This window comes from Bos grunniens, chromosome 16 (assembly GCF_055505025.1).
Source record: "Bos grunniens cultivar Pamir isolate PY7600 chromosome 16, Bosgru_T2T1.0, whole genome shotgun sequence".
Classification (NCBI taxonomy): Eukaryota; Metazoa; Chordata; class Mammalia; order Artiodactyla; family Bovidae; genus Bos; species Bos grunniens.
The window spans coordinates 10,477,620-10,493,421 of record NC_141180.1 but is presented as its reverse complement, the minus strand read 5'-3'; the positions used below and the strand labels follow the sequence as shown (position 1 = coordinate 10,493,421).

Below are 15,802 nucleotides of genomic sequence, written 5' to 3'. Positions count from 1 at the left end.
GATTTTCTAGTTACTTAGAGAAGGCCTGCTGCTGCTGCTGCTGCTGCTGCTAAGTCGCTTCAGTCGTGTCCGACTCTGTGTGACCCCATAGACGGCAGCCAGGAGACTCCTCCGTCCCTGGGATTCTCCAGGCAAGAGTACTGGAGTGGGTTGCCATTTCCCTCCCCAATGTATGAAAATGAAAAGTGAAAGTGAAGTCGCTCAGTCGTGTCCAACTCTTAGCGACCCCATGGACTGCAGCCCACCAGGCTCCTCCGTCCATGGGATTTTCCAGGCAAGAGTACTGGAGTGGGGTTCCAAGGCCTACACTGCTATAAACTTCTGTCTTAGAATTGTGTCTTTGCTGCATCCCATAGATTCTGATATGTCATATTTCCATTTTCATTTGTCTTCATGCATTTTTTATTTCTCTTTTGATTTCTTCATTGACCAATAGTTGTTCAGTCTCCACATACTTAGGATATTTTCCAGCTTTCTTCTTATAGTTTGATCTTCTTTAAAAACCTATTTATTTGGCTGTATCGGGTCTTAGTTGCAGCATGTGGGATCTTTTCACTGCAGTGCAGTAGTTGCGACATGCAGGCTCTCGACTTGTGGTGCCGGGGTTAGTTGTCCCACAGCACGTGGGCTCTTAGTTCACCAACCAGGGACTGAACTCACAGCCGCTGCATTAGAAAGCGGATTCTTAACCACTGGACCACCAGGGAAGTCCCTAGCCAATTTTCTTAAAGAGACTGAACTTGTGTCCCAACATACAGTCTATCCTTGAAAGCAATTCATGTACACTTGAGAAAAATGTGTATTTGTTGCTTTTGAATGAAATATTCTGTATATATCTGTAAGAATGGTCTAATATTTCATTTAAGGTCAATGTTTCCTTGTTGACTTTCTGTCTAGATCTATCCATTGATGTAAGTGGGATGTTCAAGTCCCCTACTATTATTGTGTTGCTGTCAATCTCTCCCTTTAGGACTGTTAATAATTGTTTTATATATTTTGGTGCTATGTCAGATGTATATATTCTTATTAATGAGTCATGTCTTCTTAATGGACTGTCCCCTTTATCATTATATAACATCCATTTTTGTCTCTTGTAATTTTTTTGGCTTTAAGCCTATTTTTCTGCAGATGGTGATTATAGCCATGAAATTAAAAGACACTTACTCCTTGGAAGGAAAGTTATGACCAACCTAGACAGCATATTAAAAAGCAGAGACATTACTTTGTCAACAAAGGTCCATCTAGTCAAAGCTATGGTTTTCCCAGTAGTCATATATGGATGTGAGAGTTGGACTGTAAAGAAAGCTGAGCGCAGAAGAATTGATGCTTTTGAACTGTGGTGTTGGAGAAGACTTTTGAGCGTCCCTTGGACTGCAAGGAGATCCAACCGGTCCATCCTAAAAGAGATCAGTCCTGGGTGTTCATTGGAATGACTGATGTTGAAGCTGATGCTCCCATACTTTGGCCACCTGATGCGAAGAGCTGACTCATTGGAAAAGACCCTGATGCTGGGAAAGACTGAGGGCAGGAGGAGAAGGGGACGACAGAGGATGAGTTGGTTGGATGGCATCACCGACTCAATGGACGTGGGTTTGGGTGGACTCCGGGAGTTGGTGATGACAGGGAGGCCTGGCGTGCTGCGGTTCATGGGGTCGCAAAGAGTCGGACACGACTGAGCGACTGAACTGAACTGAACACATGCTTTCTTCCGGCTGACATCTGCTTGGAGTATCATCTTCCATCCCTTCCCATCCCTTCCATCCCATTGAGCCTTTATTTGTCTCTAGAGCTGAGCTGAGTATCCTAGAGGCAACAAACAGTTTTTAATCCCTCTGGTCACTCTGTTTCTTTTGAGTGAATTCAATCCATTTACATCTGGGGGATTTCTGACATTTGAAGACTTAGTATTGCCATTTGTTTATCATTTTCTGGTTGCTCCATATTTTTTTTTTCTTGTTTCTACCATTTTAGTTTGGTGGTTTTTGTGATGTTTTTCTCAGTTTCCTCTTTATTATGTTTCATGTTTCTGTTCTAGATTTTACCATACTGTTTTTGTTTTATGTTTTGGTCTTTTGGCTGCAAGGCATGTGGGATGCCAGCTTCCCAACCAGGGATCAAACCTGTAACCTGCACTGGAACGCAGTATTAACCCTGGACCGCCAGTGAAGCCCAATACAGCAGCAGTATTTTTAACAGCCAAAAGGTAAAAGCAATCCAAGGGTTCACTGATGGATGAAAAAATAAACAAAACGGTGGACACACACCTGATGGACTACATTCAGAAATAAGAAGGAAATTCTGATACATGCTACCACGTGGATAAATCTTGAGAAATGATGCTAAGTGAAATAAGCCAGCCACAAAAGAACAAATACTGTATGATTTTACTTATATGAGGTGCTGATCCACAGTTGGTTGAATCCATAGATGAGGAACCTGCAGATACCGAAGGTCGACTGCACTACACCAGACAAAGGACGTGAGCATCCACAGACTCTGGTACCCAAAGGGGGTCCTGGACCTAGTGCCCCATAGACACTGAGGGACAGCTATGCAAGAATAAGTCAATGTCACCTTATGTTCCTACAGGGTTTTTCTATTTGCTTAATTGGTTAGAGTTTGAGTTGTTGTTCTGGTGCTGTTTTTTTCATGAAAGGGAAGAGTAAATGCACTCTGAGTTAACAAAACCACAGCAAGAACATGAAAAAACAAGTGGCCCAAAAGGACTGACGTCTGTCCTGCCGTGTTCCTCTCTGTGGAATTTGAGCCCGCAAAGCTAGCCTCACCACCCAGAGGGGAAGATGTATAAGGAATCTGCATAAGACAGCTGTGCAAAATGGAGCTGGAGGAGCCTTATTTGTGCACAGAGATACTCTTGAGTATAACCCAGACACTCCATTTGACTTCATACCGGAAAATTCTAAGAGGACAGAAGCAACTAAAAAAAAAAAAAACTAGCAGCAGCACATAAGGCCATAGCTGTGCTTCCACTCCTGGATTTAGCCCAGACGGAATACATGGCTGCCCCTCTCTACATGAAATAGGTTACAGGAAGTTCTGCAATTATCTTCAATGAAAGTATATGTACCATCCAAAGCCAGTTGTTAAGTATCATATCCAAGCCTATACTACTGTGCCTTGCATGCTTTGAAACCTGGACAGCACACTGGAGGCCATTCAGGAAAAAAGCCTGGAATAAAGGCTGGGGAGGCTACACCTGATAGAAGTGGAATGTTTAGAAGGCTGTGTAAACGCACCAATGGTTCAAGTAAATGACAGCTACTACGAGAATCTGACGCCTAAGGATACTGAAGAAATTACTGAGGAACTCGATGCTGGCAAAATCCCAAAACCGGGGCCAAGGAGTGGCTGCTTCTCACGTGCGTCAGTCAGCGGCCTCACCTCTTTGACTGAAGCACCTAAGACACTTGGCTTTGGTGTGCAAGGAGGCCTTTAATTTATGTTCAACTGTAAATATATCACTGAGGAAATAAAATATGAATCTCCTATCTTAAAAAAAAAAGCCATGAGAAAACAACTTCAAGAGCTTGCGGCATAATAGCAATCATAAAGGGGCTTCTGACCTCATGGTACAGTGTTTTAGTGTTCAGTGTATATACATAATTAGCTAGTCATCACTTTTCAAAATCACAATTACAAAATAATCACTTACCAAACACGATTCCTTTAGCAAACGGAGGAAACAATTCTGAATGTCGAAATAAGTTTTTGTGAATTTGCCATAGTTCTTTGTGCAGTTTCTTAAAGTCACTATATCTCTTCCATACGATTATCTAAAGAGAGAAGAAAATTAAATGTGTATCTCACAGTCAAACCATTTCGGTTCACATATCTGAACAAGAAAAAAATTTTTCATTCAAGTACTCAAAACTGTCATGCAAAGGCAAACAAAAGTGTTCTAACCAATGCAGTTACCTATCTGAAATCAACTAATAATATTTACTTTAAAAACATAAAGCAGCAAGTCTCCCTCCAACTGTTTTGGTTTTTAAATTTCATTTTAAGCAAGCACTGTTTTCTTCATATTAGAAAAATATCCAACCTAGTACAAAAAAGGTCTGCACTACACAAAATGTCACTTAACCTCTTCAAACGTTAATTACAATTGCCCTGGAAATGAGTTAGATGTCAAAATATATATTCATCTCAAAAACAGCATGTTTACAAACACAAAATAATTTAAACAAATTTAAACATAAAGAACATACTCAGCATTTGCTTTAAAGGATAAATAATCTGAAAAATACTGAAGAAGAAATAGCTTTGTAGCAAGTAATTAACCTAAACTTTTGCATTTCATAAAATCTCAGTTAAGATAGTAATAAGATTTCTGGAGGCAAGGTAAATCCTGATCAGAATACCACTAAAATTAGGATATTTCAAAAAACAAAATAACAATCATTTAGATTATATAACACATAAAAGTAAGCTACGTTCATTAGTTTAAATTATTGTCTAAACTTATTTAGATTAAATCAAAAGGGAAAAAAAAACACTTAATAAAAAGAATTTAAAACATGGTCTTAATACTGATCCAGACCTCAGTCTCTATAGGGTAAAACTGAGTTTTAAATTCCATTATCTAGTACATTGGGCCCTTTACTTCTGAAAAATCTAATTACCTAACTTCTAACAAACTCAATAGTGTAATACTAATAAGCAAACATTAGGCCAAACAGGTAACCAAGTGTGATTTAAGAGACCTGTCAAAAAATCCACTCACTGTATATAAGAAATTCTTTGCAAAATTCTGTCATGCTATCAAAAATTTTATTATGATTACTATATGTCATATAAGAAATTCTTTGCAAAATTCTGTCATGCTATCAAAACTTCCATTATGATTACTAAATGTGATATAAGAAATTCTTCGCAAAATTCTGTCATGCTATCAAAAATTCTATTATGATTACTAAATGTGCTGCTTTTCATATAAGAGACTTGCTTTTAATCCTAGGAGACTAGTCAGACAATATGAATTAATTTAAACAAACTGCTTACTCCTGACCTTTTCTTTTATTCATTTGCATGTGTGTGTGCTCAGTCACTCAGTTGTGTCCAGCTCTTTGTGACCCCATGGACTGTAGCCTGCCAGGCTCCTCGGCCCATGGAGTTTTTCAAGCAATAATACTGGAGTGGATTACCATTTCCTCCTCCAGGGGATCTTCCCGACCCAGGGATCAAACCCACATCTCCTGCGTCTCCTGCACTGGCAGGCAGATCCTTTACCACTGAGCCACCTGGGAAGCCCTTTTTATTCATTTACTCAACAACAAAAATAGTCAACAAAGCAAATATTTTCATGAGCATACTTTATGCTAGGCACTGTGTTGGCACAAAGGACGAAGAAATAAGAAACACAGTCCCTCCTTTAAAGAGTTCTCTGTCAAATTAAGAAGAATAAGCCAACACAGTAACTGTATCACAAGACGGCATGATAAATGCTGAAAGGGGCAGCCCGAGGGTGTTGTGGAAGGAGCACCTACACAGTGTCGACTTAGGTGAGCACACCGAGGAAGTAATGGCCAGAAAAAACAAAAGAGAGGGAGACAGAAGTGATCAGGAATGAAGTACTTTAAAAGCAGAGGGAAAGGCCAAATATAACTACTAAAATTTTGGCTTTTACAACTGGATAAATGGTGGTGCTATATTCCCAAAGGTCAAGAGCCAAGGAGAAAAAAGCTGTGATGAGATAAGAATGAAGCTCAATTTTAGATATATTTTATTTAGGTGCATGTGAGGCTAAGTCTAACTGAAGATATCCAATAGACAGGTCGGGAATTCAAGAGCAAGAACCAAACAAGATGTAGTAGCTGGGGAGTCATGAGAAGAGAGGTGGAAATAACTCAGAAAAGATTTCTCAGCACTTGTTACAAGATGAGGAGTCCAGACGGCTGAATGTTGGGGGTCAGCCAGAAGTAAAAGAAGAGGAAACCAAGGACAAAGTCAGTATTGAAGCAGCTCAGCTGTGCCAGGAGACAGGACACCTGGAAGAACAGGTTTCATATGAAATGGAAACGAACAAGACAAATGCAGAGAGTAGAGCATCCACAGTTCCAGCAGAAGAGAGAGTAAATGGAACTGAGAGAGTCAAACCAACACTTGAAAAGTAAAAGGCCTCAGGACACTGAGATTACGTGATTTTTTTATTTTCATATTTTGCTTCCCTGCATTTTCTAATCTTGATACATTAACATAATTCTGGTCATGGGAACACAGTGCTATTTCATATTTTTTAAATTGATCAAATTATGGTGGTACCACATCTGCCAACGGCTTAAGGGCAAAACGAGTGGTGGGCTTCTGACAATAATCTTACCTAAGGGAAGCACAATCCTTAAAGCTATTATAAATTAGACATGAGAGCTTTTCAAAAGACCACAGCTCATGGAAACAAATCTGTAGATAAAATTTGTATTCCAGTTAGGGTCATTGTCAAATAAAGTCAGGGTAACTTAAGGGCCAAAAGTTAATAATTTAATCACAATAATGATAATAATACCATGGCATATAAACCAGCAGATAGTCTTTCAGAGCAAAAATTAGGAAACCTGTGTTTCTTCATTATGTCCTAATTTATTCATTCACATATTCACTCACATATTCTCAACACTATAGAAGTGAAATGCCCAAGAGCAAATAAAAACCCTCAAAAAATGCAGGAAACCAAAGCATCTCCAAATGTCACAAGCCACTGCCTCCTTTTCTTCTCACTCCTTTTAAGCTTGGACATTTCTAAAGATCTTCAAAATGGAAAAGTGAACAAAAGCACACCTCCACTGTATCAGCGAGTATCGACGTCTATAACTGGACTATACAAAGCAGCCAAATTGCAAACAAAATATTTCCTCTAATAATCAATTGTTTCCTATTAGGAAAAAAAATTATAATAACACTTTTTACTCTACTGAATCAACTCTGTAGAAATATCCTATTCATTTAAGTTACCTCCGCATAAAATTTCTCAATTAAATATTCCTCGATTAAAAATTCAGTGACAACCATAACAGACTACAAAGAAAAGCTTAATTTTCATTAAAAACATTTCCTTAGATTTTTTTTACATAAAATGAATGCTTTCTATACAGATAATTTCTCTTAACAATACCAAAAAAACTTTAGATCTTTTACAAAACCACTCAATTAACTTTCTCCTTTTTACTCTCAAATAATATTTAAAACTTGCTGGATCAAATTTTCCTACAATGTCACCATCATACTACCTGCTTATGAATTTTCTTTCCTCCCCCTTTAAAGAGCCTTTTCTTTCCCGACACATTTCTGAATGTGCTCAAATAGTTTTTCTAAAACTGTTTTATTTATGAAATGACTTAACAGTGAGAGACTTCTGATACACAGAAAGTTCTATTTTGGTTCTCCTTTCCCAGATTTCCCCAGTGAAATAGACAGACACAGAGCTACAGGTTACTTCTTTACATCCTACAAGTGTGTGTGCTCTAGAGAACCTACTGGACAAAAGGTCACATTAACTGTTGCTGTCCCCCCTCCAGAGTGACCCGTGCTGCTCTCACTAAATGAAAATTTAGAGGGAATGTTTAAAGATAAAAAGGAAAACCATCCTGGATAATTTTAAATTATTGACTCTATGCAAGTATTCTGGCCTACTTAGAAAGAAAACATAACTATCTGGTAGCATGTGCCAAGGTGTGTGTGTGTGAGTGAGAAAAAGAGCTAAATCTCCCCAATCTTCTAAGCATAGCTTATTATTAGTCTTATATTTGATTAGACAAATAGTACATCTACTGATCTTCAACAGCTCTGGTGAAACATAAGTAAATTCTAAGTGAATCAGTTAACAGAGAAAGAAAGTGAGAAGAAAAGAAACGGAAACAAATTCTACGTAGTAAATTCCTTTCCTAAGTAAGAATTTCAATGTTTAAATGAAATAACACATGGGAAGCTAAAAAATGTTGTTATAACTTCAAGGTTATTCTATCCTTCAAGAAATCAGCTAGACAGAAGACATTCTTTTTAAGATTTTATATCATTTTTAACAAAGGACCATGCAATCATCTAACTAAAGCACACTTACAAGAGTTTCTGATGAATGGTTCACCAACAGTTGTTATTATAAAAGAGTTTTCCCCCAAAAAGGATTAAGGAAATGGCAGAGAGTATGTTCATGGATAGGTTGGCTCAGGATTCTCCCTGGAAAAGGGGAACATCAAGCTACAAACTACAGCACAGCAATCAGACAATGTATTCAAAGGAAACAACCCATTTTCAATTCTAACAGATGTAAGTTTTCAGAAGCAGAAAAGCCTGGTATTGACTTTTCTTTTTTTTGGTATTGACTATTAATTCAACAGAATTAACAGAATTCTAAGGAATAGTTCATACTAATGAACTGACACTTAAATAGGAAGAGTACTCTCTTAATCAAAGGTACAAGTTATTCTCAATGCCATTTTGAAAGGATATAGATATATATAAATATAGTCTTCCAAAATAACAATATTTTCTTCCTGGCTATCAGGGGGGCAGGGAGTGAGGTTAAAACTCCTAAGGAAAACAGTATGGAATCTTTTTAAAATGTGTCTTTTATCAAACTTTTTTTTTTACTCTTTTTAACAACAGGACAAAAACAAGTACCAGATTAGATATAGCAAGAAGCAGTAATACATAAAAGTTAAAATATTATCGAAACATGTTCAAACCAACCAGAACCAATCAATTTAAATCTATGAATCAAGACAGGTATGTTTGGTAAGGAGTAAGTGGGGCTTGTGGTTAAATAGATAATACATAGCCCACCCGAAGACATTAAAATGCAATTAGGAAAAAAAGTCTTGCAGAATAAAGACTTAACAAATTACAACATCTGTTTTAAACACTTTAATAGGAAGAAAAAATATATAGACTATACATATCCTTCTAGTCCTACTATAAACAAGCACCAAAATGAAAGTAAACTTAAAAATGTTAAAAGACGTTAAGTCCTCAGTTAGGATTCCTAAAGGTATATAACAAGGACAAAGTAATTACAAATAGAGAAGTCTACAGTTCTAAGCAAAACTATAACAAGCTGGTATCATTTTAAAAAGAGGGAATTAGTCTGCAAAAGAACTACATACAAAATTCTAAAAAGAAGCAATTTTCCAGGATGTCAACACGCCAAGTCAATATAAAAATGGAAGTAGAGAAGGAGGTTCGGGAGGGAAGGGATGTATGTACACGAACAGCTGATGCACTCTGCTGTACAGCAGAGACTAACACAACACTGTAAAGCAATTCTATGCCAATAAAAAACTGGAAGCACAGAGAAACCCATAATTTATTACGCTCTTTAAAATTAATACAAGTTACCAAATAGTCTCTTTTTTATTTTTTTTTTCTTTACCACACAGGCATCATAATTTTCAAATCAACAGGGGCCCTTAACTAGTACTGAAATCTTATGAGTGGCAATTATCAGGAAAGTTATCACATTATTAAATAGCACTACAATTCCTGAAATTTTTATTTATATACCTTAATACCTACTGAAACTTAACATTTACTTAATAGGTCTGAAATGAGATACTTCAGTTACTGTTCAGTGAATTGAAGACAATTTCCAAACATACAAAGACTGACATACAAATAACTGCTTCCTCAATGAAGCATTTAATTAAATTTTTGTCAAAATGCATAAAATAAAATTTTCATATGGATAAACATGTTACCTCCTGGACATCCTCTGGATTTCTTCGTGAAACAACCTAAAACAAAGAGAACACAGAAATATCTAATCATTATCAAATCTACTTTACACTTGCATGATTACTTTCAACAGTATTTGTATGAAAAATTCAATTTGCTGAAAGAAATCATTTGAAACACATACTAAAAAATGAAAACAAAAAGGCAACTAAAATAAAGTCCACATGCTAATGTTCATGTACTATTACACTCACAAGAGAATGCCTCATCCTTTTATTCTTACTCGACAATTCTAACAGCTCATCTATCTCCCTTCCCAGGCTACATATAAATCAGAAGCATAAAAAGGCAGCTGCACCTCAGCAAAGTATACAAAGGGACAGCTCTGTATTACTTCTTCTTTTTTATTTTTCTTTTTCTCTGTATTATTTCTTACACCCATATATAAATCTACAATTAGCTTAATAAAGAAACAAAAGTAACCTGTTAAAAAAAAAATGTATACACATCACTCACGGACAAATAACCCTATCATTATTGCCTGAGCCTGGAGGGTGGGGTTGAATTCTTTCAGACTTCTCTAATGACAAAAGCCAAAAAGTCTACCACCACGTACAAAGAATTCCTCACAAAGGGTACAAAAAGCAGGCTGGGTGCTTAAATCATCAAATGCATTGCAGAGTGATGCAGGGAAAATCTCATATTAGATACATAATATCCTCTGCTGCTGCTGCTGCTGCTAAGTCGCATCAGTCGTGTCCAACTCTGTATGACCCCATAGATGGAAGCCCACCAGGCTCCGCAGTCCCTGGGATTCTCCAGGCAAAAGCACTGGAGTGGGTTGCCATTTCCTTCTCCAATGCATGAAAGTGAAAAGTGAAAGTGAAGTCGCTCAGTCGTGTCCGACTCTTCGCGACCCCATGGACTGTAGCCCACCAGGCTCCTCTGTCCATGGGATTTTCCAGGCAAGAGTACTGGAGTGGGGTGTCATACCCTCTATGCAAATACAAAAGTCATAAACTTGATGCTACAATATGTATTCTGAAGAAACAAACAAAAAAATAGATCAAACATATTAAAACGGCGCCTGCAGATGAGAGGAAGAAAAGTCTTTGATGACAGGTGACAATACTATAACTGCAGATTATGATCAATTCAACACCACACTACTCCTAAGGTCCAAAACAAGAAGTATGCTGAAGTCACAGAAACCTGGGTTCAAATTGCAGTTCCTCCACTCACGGGCTTGAGGGGCTCTATGGAAGGAGGGTAATACTCTCTGGCCGGCTGTAGTAGACAGCGAATATGGAGACACAAAAACTCCATGATTTAAAAGTTATCTTTCTCTTACTAGGGAATTTAAGTACCTTGAACAATCCCACACGACAATTCCGAAAGAAAAGGTTTCCAATTTCTTGCCACTCTACTCTCCAACTCTCAGGATATAAAATTTGGTGAAATCTCTTAGCCATTTTCATTAATTGAGAATAATGCTCTCCAACAGTACTTTCTCTGATGATGGAAGGAAATATCCCCTATTGCCACTGTTCAACACAGTAGCCCCTGGCCACATGCACATGTGGCTCCTAAGCGCTGGAAATATGGCTACGGCAACTGAAGAACGGTAATTTTATTTCATTTAAATTAATTTAAATTAAAATAAAAGTAGCCACATATGACTAATGGCTACCATATTAAACAACACAGATCTACAGTAAGAGGTTAGAACAGGTAACTAACAACAACATATTATTCAAAAACTGGAGTTTAACTATTACTTTCAAATTCCACCCCCTAAAAAATGTCCACCTTTCCAAAAGCATGGTGTTTCACATAACTAAATGATTTAACTTTACCTCCTATAAATATAAATTTGCTTCCTAAAAATATAAGAACATATTTTTATAAAATGTGCTAAAGAGAAGTTAGATAATCAATCCACTAATATCGACCCACCAAAAGTAAATCAACATATGATCACTGGCAATAAGATTTATGTACCTTACTATTCTAAACAATACTTTAACACATGCAGATGATCTTTCTGGGACAAAAGAAATTATTTTCCTGCTTGGTGTATGTAGTAGAAATATCACATTTTAGATTCTCCTCAGGTAAGCTGTTCCTGGAAATCAAATATATGTGTACTGCATCATCAAAAATATATTAGCCATTCCCTAACAACAACCACAATTTAAAAACAGTTTCGTCAGAAATAACCAATCTGGGGCTTCCCTGGTGGCTCAGTGGTGAAGAATCCGCCTGCCAATGCCGGAGACACGGGTTCAGTCCCTGATCCGAGAAGGTCCCACATGCCACAGAGCAGCTAAGCCCATGCGCCACAACCACGGAGCCCGCACTCTAGACCCCACGCTCCACAGGAGAAGCTGCCGCAGTGAGAAGCCTGTGCACCGCGCCTGGACAGCAGACCCTACTCTCTACAACTAGAGAAAAGCCCACGCAGCAACGAGGACCCAGCACAGCCAAAAATAAGTTTTTTGTAAAGTTGGTTTAAAAAAGGAAAGAAATGATCAATCTGGGACTTCCCTTGTGGCCCAGTGGCTATGACTCCTCACACCCAATGCAAGGGGCCAAGTTTAATCCCTGATCAAGGGAACTAGATCCCACATGCCGCAACTAAAAGACCCACATGTCTCAACCAAGACCTGGGGCAGCCAAATAAATAAATAAAAATTTAAAAAAAAGAAAGAAAGAACCAACCTGATTATGACTCCTCATCCACACCCTTTGTTGGCTCATGGATTTCTGCTATGTGGCTATGATAGCAAGCAAAAGAAAGTCCCTGCCTTCACACCTCCCAAAGCTTACAGTCTGGTGGCAGACGGTAGTTGCTAAGCAACAAGTTAAGAATGGCTGCATCTCCAATGTTTTCATGGCAAGTCATTCATAGTTATTATAGAAAAGCAAAACTTAAATACTCAAACTAAGTGGAGATCTTTAATTTTAAGCTCTCAAAAAGAACTTCTCCTCATCCTCACATACTTCTCATATGAAGAGGCAAGAGTTGAGAAAATTAGGTCAAAAGTTACTTCCTGAGCATTCTATCCTCTTCCCAAACAGCATAAAAAAGCTTAGTGAAAAGCATGTCTGGCAAGTAGAGGGCTATACTTGCTTGATTCTTTTTCCTTGCTGGTTCTTTTGCTTCTCTTTTGTAGGTCTTCCTTCCTCCTTCTACCTTCAACTTTTCAGTATTAAGAGAGAAAGTCTGAATCTGTGTTAATACTGTTCAAGGCACTGACTGTACTAGGCAAGTGGGAGGGGAAAAAAAAAAAACCTTGACTTCATACATTTACATTTGCACAGCATTTTATATCAATCTTTCATTTTATTCCCTCAACAACCTGTGAATTATGCAGAAGTGGTTATTATGAGTCCCCCTTTTACCCCACAAGGAAACAAGGTCCAGAAACTTGTATAAGGTCACATGGCTTTTCACCTTCAGATATGGAATTAGAACTCGGATTTTCTGATTCTTGATTCAGTACTCTTTCCACCGTAGTCTATTGCAAAGGTCCCCAACCTTTTTGGCACCAAGGACCGGTTTTGTTAAAGACAATTTTTCTACAGATGGGGGTGGGGGGGTGGGCTTGGGGATGACTCAAAAGCATTACACTTACTGTGCACTTTATTTCTATTATTATTACATCAGCTCCACCCTCTGATCATCAGGCCTTAGATCCTGCTCTACTGTATCCTTCAATTTACCTGCAGTATTTTCTGCAATAACTTTACTTAACTCCAGAACATCCTTCACCATTAGGTTTTATTTACTCTTATTCATTCAACAAATATCAGTGCCTACTCTGTTAATAGGTAGAGTAGCATAACAGTGAATACACTGGGTCTGATTCTTAATAACATTAGAAAAATATAATCACTTGCTAAATACATTACCAAGTTCAACCACTTGGTACCCCACTATAAGGATTCAGTATTCCCATGTGTGCAAACTCACTTAAATGAGTTAATAATCTGTCCTCTGAAATGAAAACCAAAAACCACAATGGGTTGGAATGACATGGTGGTGGTGGTTTAGTTGCTCAGTCGTCTCCGACTCTTGAGACCCCATGGACTGTAGCCTGCCAGTCTCCAGTCTTCTCTGTCCGTGGGATTCTCCAGGTGAGAATACTGGAGTGGGTTCACGTTCCCTTCTCCAGAGAATCTTCCCAACCCAGAAATCGAACCCAGGTCTCCTGCACTGCAGGAAGATTCTTAATTGGCTGAGCTATCAGGGAAACCCCCTCATGGAATAGCATGAATTGAGCCCAAATGTCCTTTAAGGGTAACTCTTTCTAACTATGTAATTCTCTTCAGCAGGACTACAAAACTGACAAAAATAAATAAATAAAAATATCAGAAATCTGAGGGAAAAAATATGATCATACTGAAAATGAACAAAATTGAACCCTCAAATCCAGAAGATTTCTATAACTTTTAACATTGTGTTAACAATTATCTTAATAAGTAGTCAATTCCAAAACAAAAATACTGTAAATTCAGGGACTTCCCTGATGGTACAGCGGTAAGAATCGCGTGCCAATGCCAGGGACATGGGTTCAATCCCTGATCCCAGAAGATTCCACATACCAGGGAGCAACTAAGCCCACGCACCACAATACTGAGCCGAGTGCTCTAGAGCCCAAGAGCCTCAACTACTGAGCTGGCATGCTGCAACTACTGAAGCCCTCATGCCTAGAGCCTGTGCTCAAAAAAAAGAGAAGCCGTTGCAACAAGAAACCTGTGCACTGCAACAGAGTAGCCCCCACTCACCACAGCTAGAAAAAGCCTGCTCACAGCAACAAAGACCCAGCATGGCCAAAAATAAATAACTAAATTATATTTTTAAAAATACTGTAAATTCACCCTGATGTAGGCTGCTAGCATTCAGTAATTTTTTTTTCTGGGTGAATTTCAATATTTTGTTATACAATTCCAGAAAAGTTAGAATTTAAAGCAGTGATTCTTTTCATTTAAAGTTCATAAATTTCCATGGCAAGCATAGACTATCACCAGCTCAGTAAGTACTATAGATATCATGAAGACCCTTTTGCTATAGAGAATTCTATCACCAAGTCATCTTGAAAATTATTATCTAAAGCAGTGCTTGATAAACTGTGCTGCATGGAATACAAATATTCTTTAAATCACCTATTTTAAAGGGCTTAATGATCAATTCAGTTTACTTTCGTTTAAAAAAAAAATTTTTTTTTACAGCAGAATTTCTCAAGGCCTCAAGGCCTCTCAACATTATTATACCTGGTAAATTTCCGAAGGAAAAACAAATAGTATTTCCCAAGGTCATTTCTTCACCCAACTATTTATGCAACACCTATTACTGATAAAATTTGGAACACAACTGGGAAATGCTACTGCAACATTTGTAGTCCATTTGCCTCAATTAATGCCAACAGCAAGTTCTGAATTTAGGGAAACAGGGACTCACAGTAAAGGTTAACTATCTCTTACTATGCTAAGAAATTAAATATTTTATTACATTTAATCAACACAACAATCTTGCCTGCTAAGATGAGATAACCAAGGCCCAGGGGAACATATTAGCACTAATCAGATTCATCAGTAATACACAGGACCAGGTCTCACAACCCTCTGGTTCTAAACAAAGTGCTCTTTCCAGGACATAACTAAATTGACCCTCCTAGAGATTAAAATTCCAAGTAACAGCCCTAATGCCAGTCCAACTCTTTGCAACCCCATGAATTGCAGCACGCCAGACATCCCTGTCCGTCACCAACTCCTGGAGTTCACTCAAAGTCATGTCCATCAAGTCGGTGATGCCATCCAGCCATCTCATCCTCTGTCGTCCCCTTCTCCTCCTGCCCTCAATCCCTCCCAGCATCAGAGTCTTTTCCAGTGAGTCAACTCTTCGCATGAGGTGGCCAAAGTATTGGAGTTTCAGCTTTAGCATCAGTCCTTCCAATGAACACCCAGGACTGATCGCCCTTAGGATGGACTGGTTGGATCTCCTTGCAGTCCAAGGGTCTCTCAAGAGTCTTCTCCAACACCACAGTTCAAAAGCATCAATTCTCTGGCGCTCAGCTTTCTTCACAGTCCAACTCTCACATCCATACATGACCAC

The 15,802-nt window shown here is 38.2% G+C and overlaps 1 protein-coding gene and 1 pseudogene across 11 annotated transcripts in view; one reads left to right on the top strand and one right to left on the bottom strand.

Annotated features, from left to right (window-relative positions):
• The window catches only part of RPS6KC1 (ribosomal protein S6 kinase C1), a 204,042-nt gene that overhangs the window by 177,935 nt on the left and 10,305 nt on the right, over positions 1 to 15,802 (bottom strand). For 7 of the 10 annotated variants that reach the window (XM_086342354.1, XM_086342363.1, XM_086342355.1 and 4 more), the window contains exons 2-3: positions 9,708 to 9,743; positions 3,674 to 3,794 (exon numbers count right to left, since the gene is read on the bottom strand). In XM_086342354.1, coding sequence (XP_086198480.1) covers positions 3,674 to 3,794; positions 9,708 to 9,743 — 157 coding nt within the window. Of the gene's footprint in view, positions 1 to 3,673; positions 3,795 to 8,074; positions 8,191 to 9,707; positions 9,744 to 15,802 lie in introns of those variants that run through there. The other 3 variants (XM_086342356.1, XM_086342361.1, XM_086342358.1) reach the window with 1 other exon arrangement.
• LOC147356164 (NADH dehydrogenase [ubiquinone] flavoprotein 2, mitochondrial pseudogene) lies at positions 577 to 5,209 on the top strand (annotated as a pseudogene). Its single transcript, XR_015143852.1, has 2 exons — positions 577 to 604; positions 2,768 to 5,209. The product of XR_015143852.1 is annotated as an NADH dehydrogenase [ubiquinone] flavoprotein 2, mitochondrial pseudogene (transcript).